At 44.2% G+C, this 17897-nt stretch overlaps 1 protein-coding gene across 1 annotated transcript in view; it reads left to right on the top strand.

Moving 5' to 3' along the window:
- The window catches only part of LOC147733561 (aminopeptidase N-like), a 491573-nt gene that overhangs the window by 172182 nt on the left and 301494 nt on the right, over positions 1–17897 (top strand). The window contains exons 13-15 of the mRNA XM_086958148.1: positions 9047–9102; positions 15411–15558; positions 17589–17680. Of these exons, the coding sequence (XP_086814274.1) occupies positions 9047–9102; positions 15411–15558; positions 17589–17680 (296 nt within the window). The remainder of the gene's footprint in view (positions 1–9046; positions 9103–15410; positions 15559–17588; positions 17681–17897) is intronic.

The following is a 17897-nucleotide window of genomic DNA, read 5'->3' as shown; positions in this document are numbered from 1 at the left end:
TGTCCATATAACCTGTGAGCGTCGTTCTAAACTTGGCTTGGGTTTCTCCATTCGGACCTGCCCCCAATTCCCTCTCCAGAGCCTTCAAGCTCCAGCTCCAACTTCCATATGGAGTTGACTATGTCTTTAAGGACTCCTGCACCTTTTGATATGCGGTACCCCCGAATTGTAACTTTAAATGCCTCCCAGATCGTCTCTACATTGTTCACCGAGCCCTTGTTCGCAAAAAACTCCAGTATTTCCTTACACAGTTCCTCTTGAAAAACAGTACCTAGTAGGATAGATGCATTGAGCTGCCAACTTTTTTGCGGCATAGCAAAATCCCGGGAAGAAAGTGTGAGCCGAACCAGGGTATGATCCGAGTACGTTCTGGCTAAATGGCGCATCTGCAGCACCGCAGAGGCTAGTCCCCGTGACACCAGCCAATATTCGAGCCGTGCCCATGATGCTGCGTGGGCAGTGTAATGTGTACCCTCCTGTATCTTTGGGTGGTTGTATCTCCATGTATCAATTAGGTGATGGGTGTCTATAGTGTTGTGCGGTACCGCACGCGCTTTTGTGTAATGATGTGATGCAGGATGTGATCTGTCCACGCTGGGGTTCAAAGCGACATTAAAGTCCCCTTCCCATATTATATGGATAGATCTCAGTTCAAAAATCTTAGCCCACAGTGAGACAAAATAGCCCGGGTCATCAGTATTCGGGCCATAGCAACAGGCTAGCGTGACAGATTCAGTCCCCAGTCTCCCCCACATTAAGCTATAGCGACCTTGCGGATCCCCTGCTGTACCCGCTAGATGGAATCGCACTCCTCTCTTCACCAGGATCGCCACACCTCTCGCGTAAGATGAATAAGAGGAGAAGTGCCTTTGATCCGCCCATTTACTAGTAAAATTGGAAGATCTCTGTGGCGTGAAATGTGTTTTCTGCAGTAGCGCTATATGAACTTTATGCCTGTCTCCTCGTGTCACCCAGGCCTCTGATATTCCACGTGAGAACATTCAGTGCTTCAGAATCTCCATTCGTCATTTTCTTAGGAGTCTCGCCTTGATCGCTACAAACTACTGTGTCTGTCCCTTGCACCTCCTGTACCGTTATAGCCAAAACCTGGAATATTCTTCTGAGTACTGTGAAACAACTTAGCTGTGAAATTCGCATCTCTCACAAGAGTAAATGTTTGTTTTGACATGTTAACCAACATTTCAACCAAAGAACCCCCTTCCCCTCCTCCCCCATTTTCCACCCTGACCCCACCTCCCCACCCCTCCCCCCTCATCCACCCCTCCCCCTCCCACTGAGGCAGACCCAACTTGCCAGTATCCTTCTCCCTCCCGCCCCTCCCTATCCTCAACTCAGCCCGTAACCAAACCCGGTCAATGAGCTCCAATCTCAACCCGCAACAAACGTTACTTGGTGTATACCCTTTGGGGGTCATTACAAGATGGCCTCACTAAAAATCCTCCCCCCTGAAAGCCCCCACTGCGAACAGGGTATACCGGCCCAATTGGAGTCTGGGGTGCCCAGTGCGCTGAAGTAGTTTCCTATTCACCCTACTATGTCGGCTCTCTTACTATGCTGCATTGCGAGCCTTACATCTGTGCAATTACATTCCCAAAGAAATCAACAACCTTATAAACGTGTCCGAGCATTTAGCTCAAATCTCACTGCGAGTCGTCTTCCGCCCCCGTTGATCTAGATTGTTGTGACGCAGCGTCAGTTCCATTCAATCTGTTTGTACGTTTTACTTGCTTGAGGAAATCCTCCACTTGTTGTGGGTTTGTGAAAAATCTATGTTTGCCTAGATGTGTGATTCTTGAGCCTTCTTCAGTTTATTTTTAACATCCAGAAATTTTCGCCCCTCTTCTTGCACCATGGGTGTAAAGTTTGGATATATGGAGAATGTGTTCCCTTCATACTACAGTGTCTTTGTACTTCGTGCTGCTCGCAGGGCCACGTCGTGATCCCTATAATTCAAGAGTCTAGCTATAATGGGCCGCAGAGTGGCGCTTGGAGGCGGGCGCGGCCCCAGCGATCCATGAGCCCGTTCTACAATAAATTGACTCAAGAAAGACTCAGCACCTATCGCCGTTAGCAGCAGTTTCTCTATGTAATCCTCCATCCTCCCCGTGTTGGTGGATTCCGGAATTCCTATCACGCAAATGTTATTGCGCCTACTGCGCGCTTCTAAATCTTCATTCTTAGCCGCTATCACCCGCAATAACTGATCCATTCGTGCCAGTTGCGTACTGTGTCCGGCCACCACGTCCTCAGAGTCCGAAATTCGTCTTTCTGTTTCCTTTATTCGCTCTTTGTGTCCTTCTATCTTGTGCGCTATGGCTTCCATACGCGAAGACATACGATCAACTTTGTCCACGACAGTGGCAAAACCTTGCCTAACCTCCATTAGAATGCTTTGTACGTCTGCTAGTGTGCTCACAGTGCCACTCCGAGCCTCTTCGCCCTCATCCCATTCTTGGTCGGACTGCAAGTTGTGGCTAGACTTTTTTGCAGCGTCAAAGTTCAGTTTTGGTTGTCTTGTGTCTGGTTTCCCCATACTGGTACTTGGGCAGCTGTGTTCTGTGAGCAGATTGCGCTGTCTCCTGGTCTCAGCAATAAATAGGCACCGCAGCCCGTGTTCTGCTAGTCAGCACTCTGAAGCGATGCTCTTGTGGGGCTGCCGCGTGTGCCTCGTGTGTAGTAACTCTATTACACCTCCTCCTCTACACAGTCTTGTCCTGAGTGTTGGTAACCCCAACTCGCCGATCCACCTTGGGGGTCTTGTGCTACACACGCTGGTCTCTGTGGGCAGGAGGAGTGGGCACCTGTCTCTGAAGGATCTTTGCACATCAACAGGGTACGTCTCTCATTTGAACCTTCTGGCAGTGGAATCTACGCCCTGTTCTCATTCCCAGGGATTTCTGGAATCTGCACCTCTCCTTTCCCTCTTCTGACTTCCCCAAAATGGCACTCCAGAGGGTTCCAGGAATAATGAATGGTGTCAATTAGGAGTTTGTGGTGCCCTTCAACTGCTGATAAGGTGGAGTGGGGGATGTATATCTCCCCTCACCAGTACCCCTTTCGTCCTACAGTCTCTGCCAGGTCAAAGTTCTTTTCACTCCCCACTGACTTTGCAGCCTTTCATGGATCGCGCGGGGGAGGGGAAGGGGCGCCGATCTCAGCAGCAGTGACCCTCCAGGCCCTCTAAGGCAGCCGCGATGCTGTTTCCTCGTCCCTACAGCGCCCCGTACCATCTGATGTTTCCCCGCACGGGCGACAGCACCTCCTCCGCTCTCACCTCCCCGCAGCCGGACTTCTTCATTCACGGCTCACCACTCTCTGCTGTGCGGCATTTCTTTCCGCGTCTGAGCTCCTGCGGGGTCTTCAGTTTCGCCCCGGTCTGCGCCCGCTGCCATACTCCTCTCAGTACAGGGCAGAGGAGGCTCCGCATCCGCTCCTACTACGATGTTCCCGCCGGCAGGCCTATACGCCGTTGGTGCAGCCGCGGCCTGTAGCTCGCGCGCCCTCGCCTTCTCACCTCAGGACTTCCACGCCTGCAGCCGGTCAGTAGTCAACACGCCTTAACTCGGCCAGCTCGTGTTCAATCTTCACCAACTTTTTACCGAGCTTGCATGTGAGGGTACTCGTCCAGCCGGTTGCATTTCTGATGGTTTTTTAGGTAAATCAGAAGGATAATTACTGGATAATTTCACTGGGCTGCGGTAGCCTCACTCTAGTGGGGCCATCTCGCTAGTGCGCCACCAAGCGCCCCCTGTTATACCTGATATACTTGATGTGGGAGTACCCAAGACGTTCTGTTTTCACATCTCATGTTTGCTGAACATAGTTTTTGTTAGTGTTAGAACTATGTGCACTTTACCCCTGCTAACCTTTGGTAAAGTGCATGTGCTGTCTCTCTAAAACATGGTATAATTGCCCTACACCTTAGTTGCACATGTAATTTACTTATAATACCCTTGTGAATTGTATAACAAGAACCTAGGGCCTGTAAATAAATGCTACTAGTTGGCTGCATCATTCATAGTGCCACCCACTAAAGTAGCCCAACAAAACATGTCCCTTGCCACTGCAGCCTGTAGTGCAGTTTTAGACTGCTTTTTCATCCTGAAAAAATAAAGCTTTTTTCAGGACTAAACGTTCCTTTTTATTACATATAAATCATCCCTTAAGGTAGCCTCCTACATTTACAAAGTAGGAGATGTGTGCTTACATTGTACATGTCCTGGCAGTTAAAAACTCTGAAAGTAGTTTATCAGCGTTGTAAGACTATGGGTCACCTTATTACACTCAGTAAGTGATAAATTCTGTTTAAGACCAGATAATTCTGTTTTCACTGACGTCAATTGTAATTTATAAATCCTCTTGAATGGTAAAGTCAGATTTTAAGTTACTATAGAAGGCGGTCAAAAATAAATTCGTCAGAATTATTATAGTCTGTTGGTTGACTATCAAAATAATCATTAAAGTCATTTGTCCCGTAGAGGGTACCGCCTTCTATTGTGCCACTAGGGACACCTCTTCTCCCTGCCTCAAGTAATCGAGGTCTGTCTATTGTGCCGCAAGGGGCACCAATCAATTTTGTGGTGCAAGGGCCACCAGTCTCATGTGTATTGTTGGTATCAATACAATAATTTTTCTTTTGGAGTTTTTTTCCTTTTTTCTGCCCTGCAGAAGTTGAAGGGGATTCCCCATCCGAGAGTGAGAAATAATTCTCCTCCGAGGGGTGAAACTCTCTTCCTTTTAGCAAGGGCAGCTTCGACAGCTTCCTTGATGGAAGACCTAAATTCCTCTCTAAAGAGGTCTTTAATATTGTCATATAAGGGAACATTCGTAGTATTTATGCTGTTATCCATAATAACAGTATCAGGGGTGAATATTTAGGTAGATCAAGGATTAATTAAACGGGGATATTGACTTATCTCAGAAAGCTCTTTGGTCGATTTTCTTTGTGGCCAGTAGATGGCGATCTTGTTTAATTTTGGCTTTATATCGGTATTCCTTTGCGTTCTGGCGTTGTGATCTTGATTAATTTTGGGTTTATATAGGCTTTCTGTAAGTTTTCGTGAGGCTCGTCTCTCCGTCTCCGTTACACTGTTGACGAGGTAACCATGGAGATGGGGAGAGACGAGCACAGAAGCGCGAGGCACAGAGGCGCAAGGCCGATTATGGAAGCGTTTCTTGCCTTTCCTGCGTCCCGCGTAGGGATGTTATTTAATCATTGCGTCTCCCAGCTAGTTGCTAGGGGACGCGTGAGGCTATTTGAAAGATTATAACGTGCATACATAGGGATAAAGCTTTCCCCGCGTCTCCATGTTGCTAAGAGACGCGGGAGGTCAAAAAAATATATATCGCCGATTCGTTTGTTTTATTTAATTTCTCTACTCCCCTTTTTTTTTTTTTTTTTAAACAAGGAATGCGTATAAAATCATTAGGCTGTAATTATTAAACAAACAAATGTAATTGTAAATGAATAGTCCGATACTTACCACAAATCACTAGGATAGTTACCAGAATAAGGTGAAGAAGGTTAATTCCAGACCATAAATTGGACTGGGAAATATATGACAATATATACAATATATATGATATATACAATATAACAAGAAGGAAAAAAACGTTCAAAATAATATTAATACAGATTCCTTAAACAATTGTAAGAAATAAGTAGAAATTAGATATTATCAATAATAGTAGGTAAAATTCTTCAAATGTATGGAAACATCTATAAGTGAGTTAAGATGGTATGCTAGAGAAGTTGTACTTATCTGTGTCAGAGCAGCGAACAAAAGAGGAAGATAGGAGCCTGTTCATCCTAGTTGTTATGTGTTAAAGTTCTATTTTATTGTGATGTAATAGTATTCTTTAAAGGGCTGCATGTTGGGCAGCAAATAAAAGTATTTGCATAATGTTAGCCTCCGTATGTCTTTAATGAAATCAAGATTCTCTCTTCATATTAATTGGAGAATCGACATTCGTCATCAAGGCGAACCTGGTTTCTGTATCCAACTGGCAGTCAATCATGGTCAGCCTAAAATTGTGACTTTACCGTGGTCCATTGCAACCAGATAACTACAATTTGTGTTTGTACATTTTAGACTATTCGCACCTGTAACTTTAAAAAATCACATCACTCTCTCCACTGATTGAATGTTTGTTGTTTTGATGCAATTTTATTTATTTATATTTACTGTATTTTTTTCAAAATGGTGTGGCATCTTTGTTGTCTTGTTTTTTCTTTATAATGAGTTGAGTGCTGCATAAAATACTTTACACATCGCATCGCCTCTAACTTAACCCTGAATGCTTTTGTGCCAAAAGCATTGAGACATAACCACCAGCAGTTTAAACACAGGTTTATTTAATGAGTTTTGTGGGTCACCCTGACAAGCATTGTGTTTATTATTTGAGTGGTGCATCCACATGTCTCAACTAATAACACAATTTCTTATAGGTATTGTCAGCCAAAAAATCATATGATAAAGTGAACTAGGCCATGATGGTAACACAGAGAGGAGGTGCAGCATGAGAGCAGCAGTGTCCTTGGGACAGAACCTTTTGGGACACCCACATCGAGTGGGGAGAGTGAAGGCAGTGATAAGCACGAAGAGACAGAGTGATGAGATGGTATGGTGAGAGCTAGAAATGCGAAGAGATTGTAGTGCCTAACTGAAATAAACAGCACAAGGGTTTAGTAGAATCTGTACAGAAGATTCATCAGGAGGTTGACTGAAGAATTGGACCACACAGGGCTGGCTCTTCCGCTAAGATGGAGGAGCTTCGCCCCACAGGAAAAATACAATGATAATAACAGCATATTATTAACATTTTATTTTTCAGTACTCCTCTGTAGGGGCAGGTTGGGTTGGACTGCCCACAGAGTAGGGGGAGGGTGGTGGGTACTCTCTAGGGGCACATGACAGTTCGGACGGCTGTCTTGGTCCGGCCAAACCGTCATATGCACTTGGCATGTTCTCCACTGGGCTGTGTTACACAGCCAGGTTGGAAAACATGCCCAGTCTACCACATCACTCAGCCCTATCACAATGCTGCTATCAGTAGTGTTGTGATTGGCTAGAGCAGTCTGGAAGCCTGGGTGCTTTCTGTTACTTCTTCATGTGTGGATGGAATAAGAAGAGGCGGGACGAGAAGCTGCTGTCAACAGGTACGTTTATTTTTTCCCTTTTTTACTGGGACCAAAGCTGACCTGGCTGAAACATTAAATGTAAATGATTAAATGAAGGAAGAGGTTGAAAAAGGGTTGGAAGACTAAAGAACGCGGGAGGAGAGTTAAAGTGGACAGGGATAGAGAGTGAGAAGCCATCTTCAGAATAGGAAAGAGTTCTGTCAAAGCTTTTGCTCAAGGTGAGGAAAGAAATAGGGGTGTGAATGAAATGATAGCAGGGTCTTGGCTAGCCTTTTTATTGTGAAATGTTTGCAACTACTCAGATTTCCCTTTGTTGAGGATAGAGGTCTGAAAACAATTTCCCCTTATCAAAGGCAGGCAAAATTTACAGACTTTAGACAATTTCAATAAATTCTAATTTTACATTTCCCCCATTCACCAAATTCCATGCCTCAGAAGGGTGCAATGTGGACAGCTAGGAACAGACTCCCACTTTTCCCAGCTAAAACTCATTCTTTTAGCCCTGGGTGGCAAGGAAGAAGCAGTGCTGCACTATACAGTTCCTCCATTTCAATGGGACTGAAGGCCGGCAGGTAATGTTGAAAGCCAGCTACACACAAGTACTAAAAAAAAAAACACTTATCCGGCTGCAGTGGAGAGACTTACGGGCCTATCAGCAGTATCCATTTATTATTTGCCTATCTCAGGGCCATAAAGTTAATTGCAGGAGAGCCTTTAAGCTTCACATTCTCATCTAGGAAAGCTAGTTGAGTCTTCTTTCTTAGGACACTGCCTCATTCCACTTATTATTATTATTCTAAGGGTGTAATTATGGGACTGCCAGGCTTGTGGTGGGGCGTTGGTGGCATTTTTTTGACTACCACACTATGATCTTGCCAGTCAACCCGCCTTTGGACTGACAACCCCACCAGGGAAAAGCCTTTCCCTTTCAGTGGTGCAGCGGTCAAGAGGCATCAATATGGTTGACGGGGCGCTGCAGTCCCGTCATGCATATTAACACTTTCCTCACCTCCACTGATTTCATGGCGGTCTTTCCTCCATGAAAACATTGACAGTGAGGAAAGAAAGGGGGCCTACAGGGCCCGGGTGTGCTTAACTCCATGTGAATGCACCCAGGGGAAACAGCATGTGCCCCCATGTACGTATGCACCCCAGTTCCAGAATGACATGGATTTCACAGTCCATGCCATGCTAGAACATCCTTTGACGGCAAAAGAAATGCCGGGCAATGACAAAAAATGTTCACAAGGGTTTGGCGGTGTGGCGGCAGGTAGGTCCCGCACCCGCACCGTCAAAATTGTAATTTGGCTCTAAAGGTTATTCTCAGTCAGCTGTGGCTTAGTAATACCATTAATATGATCTTCTCTTGGATTAGGCTTTTAAAGATAAGCTACTTCTTAGTTTTAGATCCACAGATAGAACGTGTTTCTATGTCATAGCACCCAAATTTGTAATAGTATGAATACGTTTTAAAACGTTTCGCCAACTTTTCAATGAAAATTATTTTTTATTCCTTACGAGCAATAGTTTGAAAATTAAGTATATGAATTGTGCCCATACAACTTTGCTCTATAAACGTGCAACCTTCTAGGAAGTAATCTTTTGATGGATACATCTGGATGAAAGGCCAAATCCCTCAGAATTAAGAAGGATGTGATAGGTTTAAAGATATTGGTAGTTTAACAATCAGAAGTCTTTGGTCATCCTTTTTGTTATTTTATGGTATATATGTGTATATACATGTTTTTATGATTGAATTGCATATGAATAATGTATAACACACTGATTCATAAAAGCTGCAATATACCTACGATTAACAAGAAATTTGTGTTTGATATTAACATTTGTTAGAAATTAAATGTGTTGTTTTACTGCTTGTTGTAGGCAATTTCCCCTACTGACCGGGCACAGATCATTAATGATGCCTTCAACCTGGCAAGGTAAACTGACAATTCTTCTTTGCATTTCTCTCCGTGATATCTCATGGGGTGCTCTCCAGTATCATTAATGGCTTTAAACGTGCACTATGAGATGCTTGTTTCAAATGAATTCCTCAAGGTAAATGTGAAGATATTTCCTACTTCAATTTTGCAATCCTCTATGCAAAGTATTGGTATATCACATTCATTTGGGTGTGGCTCCTGAATTCAACTCAAGAATATAGAGCCTGATTATGAATTTTCCACAGTTGCGCGGCTCTCCGCCAGCACTGTTGTACCATACCCCCACAAGGATCGTCCTCCATATTACGAGATGAACTCTTGTATGCAGACCGTCCATTTCCCTGCCCATGGCAGTGCCTGGAACACAAGCACTGCATTGGGAAGGGCAGAAAAGTTCTAGCATGGCATGGATGGTGACATCCGTGCTGTGCTGGAACTTTGGGGGTATACAGACATGGGAGCACATGTTGTGCCCCCCTGAATGTATTTCTATGGTGGGGGCACCTCCTTTGTTCCTCCACCACAAGCCTTTTCATGGCAGAACTCTCACCATGAAATAATCTGGCGATGGTGGAACTTTTAATATACTCAGTGGGACTGCACTAATCCCACTGAGCATACTACATTGTGATGCTCCTCTTCCACCACCAGGGAACGACTGTTCTCTGGAGCAGCCAGCGGTCCTCTGCCGCAACAACTTTGCAAGCCGTAAAGCGGCAGACAGACCACCACCCCCGCGAGTTTGGTGGTTGCAAGCCTGCCAGACTCGTAATCAGGTCCATATATTCACCATGCTATTGAGGTCAAAATGTCAAAGAAGGGACTATTGATACTGGCTGATACGTTAGTCCTGGTCTTATGAAGGAAATTCAAGCAAAATGTGAGCAAAAGGTTTCTCAATTCAAGGTTTCTGGGAATAGGCAGGAGGAGCACACCGTAATCCCAGCCAAGGTTTCCAGAACCCCAGGAAAATCTCATGGGGTCAGGCATTACTCCAATAAAAACTGGTCAAATTGGCCCTTCAAGGAATGTGGCCATCTGCAGTTTTTGTCTCCCTGTAGCTTAACATGATGTCAGCCAACTGCCCCTTTGTTGCCCACTTATTATCCTGTGTACAAGTATGAGCCGGTCCATTCCTTGGAGTTCTCACAGCTACCAACAACATAACCAGTCCTTCATCATCTTTTACAGGTCCAATAGTGTTCTGAAGTGTGTGCCCAGGGGTTCCACATGTATGCCTGCACTAGCCTGTGGGCAGGAGTAACTCCTGGCCCTTCCCTAATCAATACTTTTGCAGCACTCCCTGTGTTCCCTACTGCTGACAATCCCACAGAGCCCTTCTCTGTGCAAATCTCCTGTATCCATATGTTTATTTGTTGTATATTTCTGTTTGGATGGTGGATATTGCCTAGCTATCCTGATGTTTGTTTTCTGAATGATGCAGTTATCTGCATTTTTTCTAGGTTCAGCTGACTGTGACTTGGCGCCGTCCTTTCTCCACATGAGGTGGGTAGGGGGAGGTTCTTTGGCCTCCAAGGATTGCCGATGGGGAGTAACATTGATGCTTAGAAAATATTCCCTTGAAATGTACATGGCTTACATGGAGCTACAAAGCACTGACATATCTAAAATGGCATAGGGTCCATATAGCATGACTACAAGAAACTCATTTAAATTCACTGGCGGGAGTGGCCTTCTGTAGAAGGTAGCAGGTCATGGCGTCTACACAATGTTTTTGCCCCTTGCTAAGGGAACAATCATCTGGGTGAAGCCAGGTGTTCTCTTTCAGGTTACTAGTGAGAAGGTGGAGGTTGAAGGGATATAATCTATTGTAACAGACCCATTGGTGTCTTGAGATATCTTCATTGTCAATATCTACCAATCTAATTGAGACCAGGCTGAATTCTTCAATGCTTCGTTCTGTACTCTAGCTCCTCTAGTGGCCCAGACCCTTATTATCAGTGGCACCTTTAAGCGAGTGGCAGATGTGGAATGGGATAGAGTGCATCCCCAGATGCGGGACTCACCTACCATCTGACTGACTGGAAAATTGTCTTACTGGCAGAACCACTGGGGCTTGGTAGATGTATGGCACCATAACCACCAGCGAGATTGGGACTATTCCTTCCACTCCCCCATACACGCACTGCATGTTCCACTGAATACTTTCCTTTACTCGTCCAATAAGATAGGTGCAATTTTGGATTTTGAATCCTTGTCTACAACCCCCTTCTATCATCCCTGTAATGAGGAGGCATGGGTACTTGTATCCCAAGTTGGCAACTGAAGGCCGCAGGTTTGGAAGATACAGCATTCCAGGAAACCATTAAGAAGGAGATCCAACATTGAAGAGCTCGGTTTCAACATGGAGGTTCCTTATATGGGTGAGTGGGCGTTCCTGTAGGGTGTTGACCCAGTTTTCTATGGCTATTTTCCTCTAGTGTCTTTATAGCCCTTTAGGTTTCCTAGTGGGGTGGCTTGGTGGGTGGGTATCTAGAAATGTATGTAAGTAGTGGTCAAGCCATGTGGGAGGGGTCATGTGGGAAGCTATCAAACATTGCGTCAAGGTTATTTTTTCCCTGGAATTGTAAATTGTAAATTGTTGTGTCTTGTAAAGCGCACTGCTACCCGGAGGCCTCGTAGCGCGATAGACCGCTGGGGAACCCGTCCTGGCTTTCCCTGTGAGATAGTCCCTCCTGGGGGTCTCCAAGGTGAAACCAGGCATCCCCGGCGTTTGTGTGGGGCCGTTGTGGAGATGAGGCAAGCTAATGCCCAGAGTTGCCGAGTGTGCTCCTTGGTCGAAGTAGGCACCGATGCGAGAATTATCAGTCCGCTGATCCTGGTCCAAGACCCTGCCGCGTCGGGAATCGAACCCTGGTCCCGGGCCGTTCTCTGCACTCGGGTCTGCCGCCTCTAACCAGTGAGCCACACCTCTAGGCTCCTATTGCTACTATGATATCTACCGATTCTTTATAGTTTCTTAACAAGCAGTGCTTTAGAGCACCAGACGTTTAGAAAAACATCTTTGAGGAAGTACACCCAACACCTTTTGAAATTGCGCCTGTAAAATGTGGTGCATTTAATCAAATTCAAAGTGAGTCACAAGTGCATTCAGAATTCACCTTTTCATTTCATTTGTAGGAATCTAGTAAAGTACATTTGCCAACGCAAATCCATACTCTAGTGAATTTGAGTTCTGCGAGTCCCATAATGAACTGACTTGTAGGTAACTGTGTATTGAATGCAGGATAGCGGTATACGAGAGGGAGATGTTGAGATTTGTTATGTTATGCCGTCGCTTACATTATCGCTGCTTTTAGTATTGCAAAAACTCTTACACTGTTCCTATGGAACCTTGAATAACTAAAACACACAGGTAATGCCACACCTATTTCAATAATTATGGGGAAGAGAGTACCTACTTTTAAGTGGGGTTTCCAGAACATGAGGCATGGTCTACCAGACTTACAACAGTGCACACAATACTTAAAAGACACTCGTGGTTCAGTAAAGGTATAAGCACCAGTTGTTTTGGAGTCAACTGTCCTTCTGCTCTTGTTAAGCAGAAAAGATGGCCATATTGTGTTGTAGTGAGCTATTCATTCCTCTGGGACAGCTGCCACTGCACCGGCACCTCTGCAAGTTATTGTAAGATGTTGAAGCTAAGACTTTCCATCACAGATGGGTGAGCAACTGAAAGCTCGAGCCAGGCTATAGCCTGATGACTGAAGTCTGACTCAGATCAAGTTCATGTTGAAACCTAAAGCATATAATGATTAAATAAGGAAGGGGGGTTTTACCCAAAGGAATCCACATGGGGCCTGGGTGCTATGTAATGTACAAAATGAGGGTCCTTGTGAACTGTTAAACCATTATTCAAATGTATTAGGGAAATAGTAGTAAAACAATCAGCGCACTGTAAATTAATCACAATGAGTAAACCAATACAATTTATAAATAACAGTGCCCCAAAGGAAAGGGAGTGAAATAGCGTGATGCTGTGAAAGGAAGGAAAATAGTGAGAAGGTAGTAGTCGTGACAAATGAATATATCCAATTTCAAACACTATTAAACGGCTTCAGATCCCTGAGCCCAATTGAGGGATCATAACATATCCCATTTGTGTAAAATTGTCTATATTGACACTGGTATAAGAATATCCAAAGTAATGCGGGCGTTGTCAACTGAAGAAGGAAGAAGGTAGCCGTTGACGTTTCGACCCCACGCTACAATTGTAGGCGTACTTGTGGCCTTACATCAGGGTCTTCATCAGGACAAGGTGTATTATTTGATATTCATTATCGCCTTTCATCATACTCACATTACATTATTTACATCTTTACAGAAATTGTAGTGCACCCTGTATACACCTTGTCCTGATGAAGACCCCGATGTAAGGCCACAAGTACGCCTACAATTGTAGCGTGGGGTCGAAACGTCGACGGCTACCTTCTTCCTTCCTCAGTTGACACCGCCCGCATTACTTTGGATATTCTTATACCAGTGTCAATATAGACAATATTACACAAATGGGATATGTTATGATCCCTCACTTGAGCTCAGGGATCTGAAGCCGTTTATTAGTGTTTGAAATTGGATATATTCATTTGTCACGACTACTACCTTCTCACTATTTTCCTTCCTTTCACAGCATCACGCTATTTCACTCCCTTTCCTTTGGGGCACTGTTATTTATAAATTGTATTGGTTTACTCATTGTGATTAATTTACAGTGCGTTGATTGTTTTACTACTATTTCCCTAATAAATTTGAATAATGATAAAGCATATAATGGGCCGAGCTTTCATTTAACCTCTGCCTGCCTCCCTCGTGCTACCCAGGTTGTGGCCTTATGGCCAGACCTGCCGCTTTTGAAATTGGGTAACCAGGCTCGAGTCTCGGCATCAGCTTTACATCCAGTGATCCTATGCAATTTACATAATCTTCCCGTGCCTACGAAAAAAATGTAGGTGATCTGGTGTAATGTAACTTGTATTCATGTAAACCACTCCAATATCTGTAGGTCAAGTTTGCGTCATATAAAAACTGCAGACACATTCACAAAGAAATGAAAACAAAGCCTTAACTTAAGGAAACTAGAAAACCTGGATAATTCACTGCTTCCCCCAGTGGTAACCGGTAATTAAAGGGAGAGAGGGGCGGACAGGACACACATGATCAAATACACACTCACAACAATACAATCCCACACGTGTGCGCACACACACACACACATCCATTCATAACAATAATTTCTAAATATTCAAATATACACGCACGCATCAAACATTTATGCCAGGAGGCTTGGGACTGCTGCCTTCCCAAAGAGGGAAGGCAGCCAAACCTACTTCGTCACAGAATGGGATAGGGTCAGTGAGACTGCTGACCCCACCCCATTCTGTGACGCAGTGTCACTGATTGACTGAGCGCTTTTAAGGCTAAAAACTGAAGCGACCAGGTGTGAGGCAATGACTGACGTTACCCTTCGTCACTGAGGGGAAGGCATCAAGGACCTTTGCTGAGCTGAGGAGGTCACTCTCAGCAAAATTCAGCTCAGGCAGCCAGGAGCCTGCGCAATTAGCACATGTCAAGCTCCAGGCTGCCTGACCTGAAAATTAACAGTGTCTGTCAGACCGACCTTTGCTCAGCCTGACAGACACTGTTTGTGAGGGGCGAAAGGTGAGGGGGCCTGGCCCCTCAGCCCTTCTGGAGGGGCCAGGGCTGGCTCACTCATTTAAGTGATTGTAGACAAATATGTCACCAAGACTTTGTATGACAGCACTTTCAAATATGTGAGTTTAAAATACCAATTTTACGAAAACCTATTGTGTTTGCATTAATAGACTATAATGTTGCTATACAATAATCTGGGTCACAAACAAGGTTTATATGGCAATTGTCTTGCCTCTTGGTGCACTAACTAATGGCACTGTTGCCAGGGTGGGGACGGGATAGATCTAAATTCATGTTTAATAAGTACTTCTTAGTGTAGTGCTTAATGTGACGTTTCAATGTCAAAGCTTCGACATGTGAACCAAAGACACTTGTTTGAATTGTAGAGTTTATGTAATGTCTGCTGAATAATTTACATAGCACACATTTTCAGGGCTCGGTACTTCCTGTTAATTTTTTGGCACGCCCAACTCTACTTTTAAGGTGTCTATTGCTTCATCTGTTTTCTTGTTCCTTTTTAGAAATATATTCTTTGTTGTACTTCAATTTGTTTAAAAACGATTATGATTATGGCTTCATAAATTCGCTGATGTTAAACCATTTGTACTAATGGCAGTTTATTTTGCTTTCAGAGCTCAACGTAGAAGCATAACGTCTGCACTCGATACCACCAAATATCTCTCCAGTGAGACCGAGTACATGCCATGGCAGGCGGCGCTGATCAACTTGAGTTACTTCAGGCTGATGTTCGATCGCAGCAGTGTGTATGGATCCATGATGGTACGGCACGCGCCTTTAAATGCACCACCTTGAAGACATGAGCAAAATGCAAGCAGCAAGATATGCCTCACAAACACATTCTACCTGCAGATAACTGGATGAATGTTGAGCCACGTGGTTGTTTATAAATAATTGGCTTTAATGTAATCCTTTCTCTTTATTATGGGAACCTACGATCTGGCAGGGTGTGACATAAGGCTAATTGATGAGAGTGTAATTATGCTTTACTGGTTGCATAATACAATTCCAGCTCAGACATGTCACTAGTTGCAGAATGATTGTGACTAGCCAACGTCAGCTTTGTATGTATGTGTTCGTCTTTTTTATACAGCTAACCTAGGTGGGGGAAACAAACGCACGCATTTACAATTTTAGGCACAGCGAGTTCTGGTTTCAGTACTCCACAGGAGTTCACATGTTAGAATGACTTTGGTCCAGAACTACATAAATTAGAAAGTGCGTTTTCCAAATTGCGATTCATCCCGATTAGAAATTAGTTGAGGCAAAACAGGCACACAGTTGTTAGTCAGGCTATAACAATTTGAATGTGAATAATACTAATCATCTAGCCTTCAGGAAATTGCTGAAGACTTTCCTGTTTCAAATATAGCGCCTCCTTTTCTTTAAGATCTTGAGCGCATTGTTTTTCTGTCTGTAGGGTGAATTGAGCGCAGAGATACTGCTTCGGGAGTCGAGTCTAGCGCTATTTAAGCCTATAAATAAATCAATAATAAAAACATAAAAGCTTTCTGGAAAATTAAACAAAAAAGAAACAAGAAACTTGAACAACTTGATTGGACTTTCTTTCTTATTATTTTCTCCAGGGTGCACGGCTTTATTTATGAAATTGTGTTATCTGCATGACAGCTATCCAGGAGCGGCAGATACATAATTTCAGGGACGGGGGAGGTGCGAGTTCAAGTATAAATTGAAGACAACTCAGCACGCAGAAACAGGCATTCAAGGCTCTTTTTAACAAGCTCGTTGTCTGCAGCTCATGCCCAGCCCTAACTGGGAAAAATCCCGAATTAATGTATGCTCAGTAGATAGCACAACGAAGGCCTAGAGACCCAGCGGCGCAGCGTGGGGCGCCAGCACCCGGGTCAAGGCAAGTATTGCACCACTTAACCCGTGGATCGTTAACACTTGCTGGCGCAACAGCCCCTCTGCTCCCCCGCCCATAACCCCCTCCGCCCCAAACGCTACGCCACTGCATTGGCCTGTTCTGTGACTGTGCCTGTATAACACTAAAAACAGGATCACAGTACAGGCCAACGGGATTATGGTCCACAGGCAAAATAGGAGAGCATCATTGATTAAATGGTCCAGAGAGCACTGTGCTGCACACATTCGCAACGCCAAATGAAAAGGCCCCACCACTAGGAGACGTTAATGTAGCATTAAGATGCAGACGAAGCTAAATTAACAAGTATTGTCTAAGTGAATATGTCTGGGTTGATTGCGTAGACGTTTGCAGTATAAGCACATTAAAGTAGGACAATTAAAAACAAGTGTTCTATACTGTAAGCTACCTTGCCTTTGACTCTGTCCTGTTTTTGTTTCTATGCCACTGAAAGGCCTGAGCAAGGCAGCTTGCTTTCACCATAGCCATGCTTTAGTGGGACATTGGAGGGAACCATCAGGAGCGAACAAAGAGAGCTATAGTTGAAAAGAACTCCATCATACTGTTTAGTGCAAGCACTGGAAGTGGAAAGACACAACAGCACAACCAATCGCATCAGAAAGAAGAAAAATACTCTTTGGGAGAAGTAAATGGCTGAGTGGTGATCCAAATGTCCACTGAAAGTATTTTGCAAACAATATCTCTTTTGACAACTGTTCTATCAAAGCACAGACCTCAAAAATCGAATTTACCCTCCTAGGATCAGTGCGTATTTTTTCACTAGTATCACAGGCATTGATTATTTTCCTGCACTTGTGATAGCTGCAAAGTCACTCACAACACCTGTACAGTTAAACTATATTCAATTAGTATAGCTAACTAAATATTTTGTTTTTCTCTGAAATAGAAATATCTCAAGAAACAGGTACAACCATTGTTCCAGCATTTTAAAAGATTAACAAATAACTGGACAGTGCTCCCGGATGGACCTATGGCACAGTAAGTTTTGCGAGAGAAATGTTTGCTTTCTCACTATTGCTACGATTGGGGTCTTATACGCTCGCATGGTATACTGACTACTCTACCAGAAAAACTGCATTTTGTACTCTAAAAAGTGGGGGTGAGGGCTGGCCCCAGTTAATGTTGATGCATTTGGGGGATTGGACCTCAGGAGAAGGCAGAGCTGAAAGCACCATGGCTGCCTATCAGAAGAGTA

The sequence above is a fragment of the Lissotriton vulgaris genome, chromosome 2_1 (genome assembly GCF_964263255.1).
Source record: "Lissotriton vulgaris chromosome 2_1, aLisVul1.2, whole genome shotgun sequence".
Classification (NCBI taxonomy): domain Eukaryota; kingdom Metazoa; phylum Chordata; class Amphibia; order Caudata; family Salamandridae; genus Lissotriton; species Lissotriton vulgaris.
The sequence above is the reverse complement of the archived record's forward strand: the minus strand, read 5'-3'. Positions and strand labels throughout refer to the sequence as shown.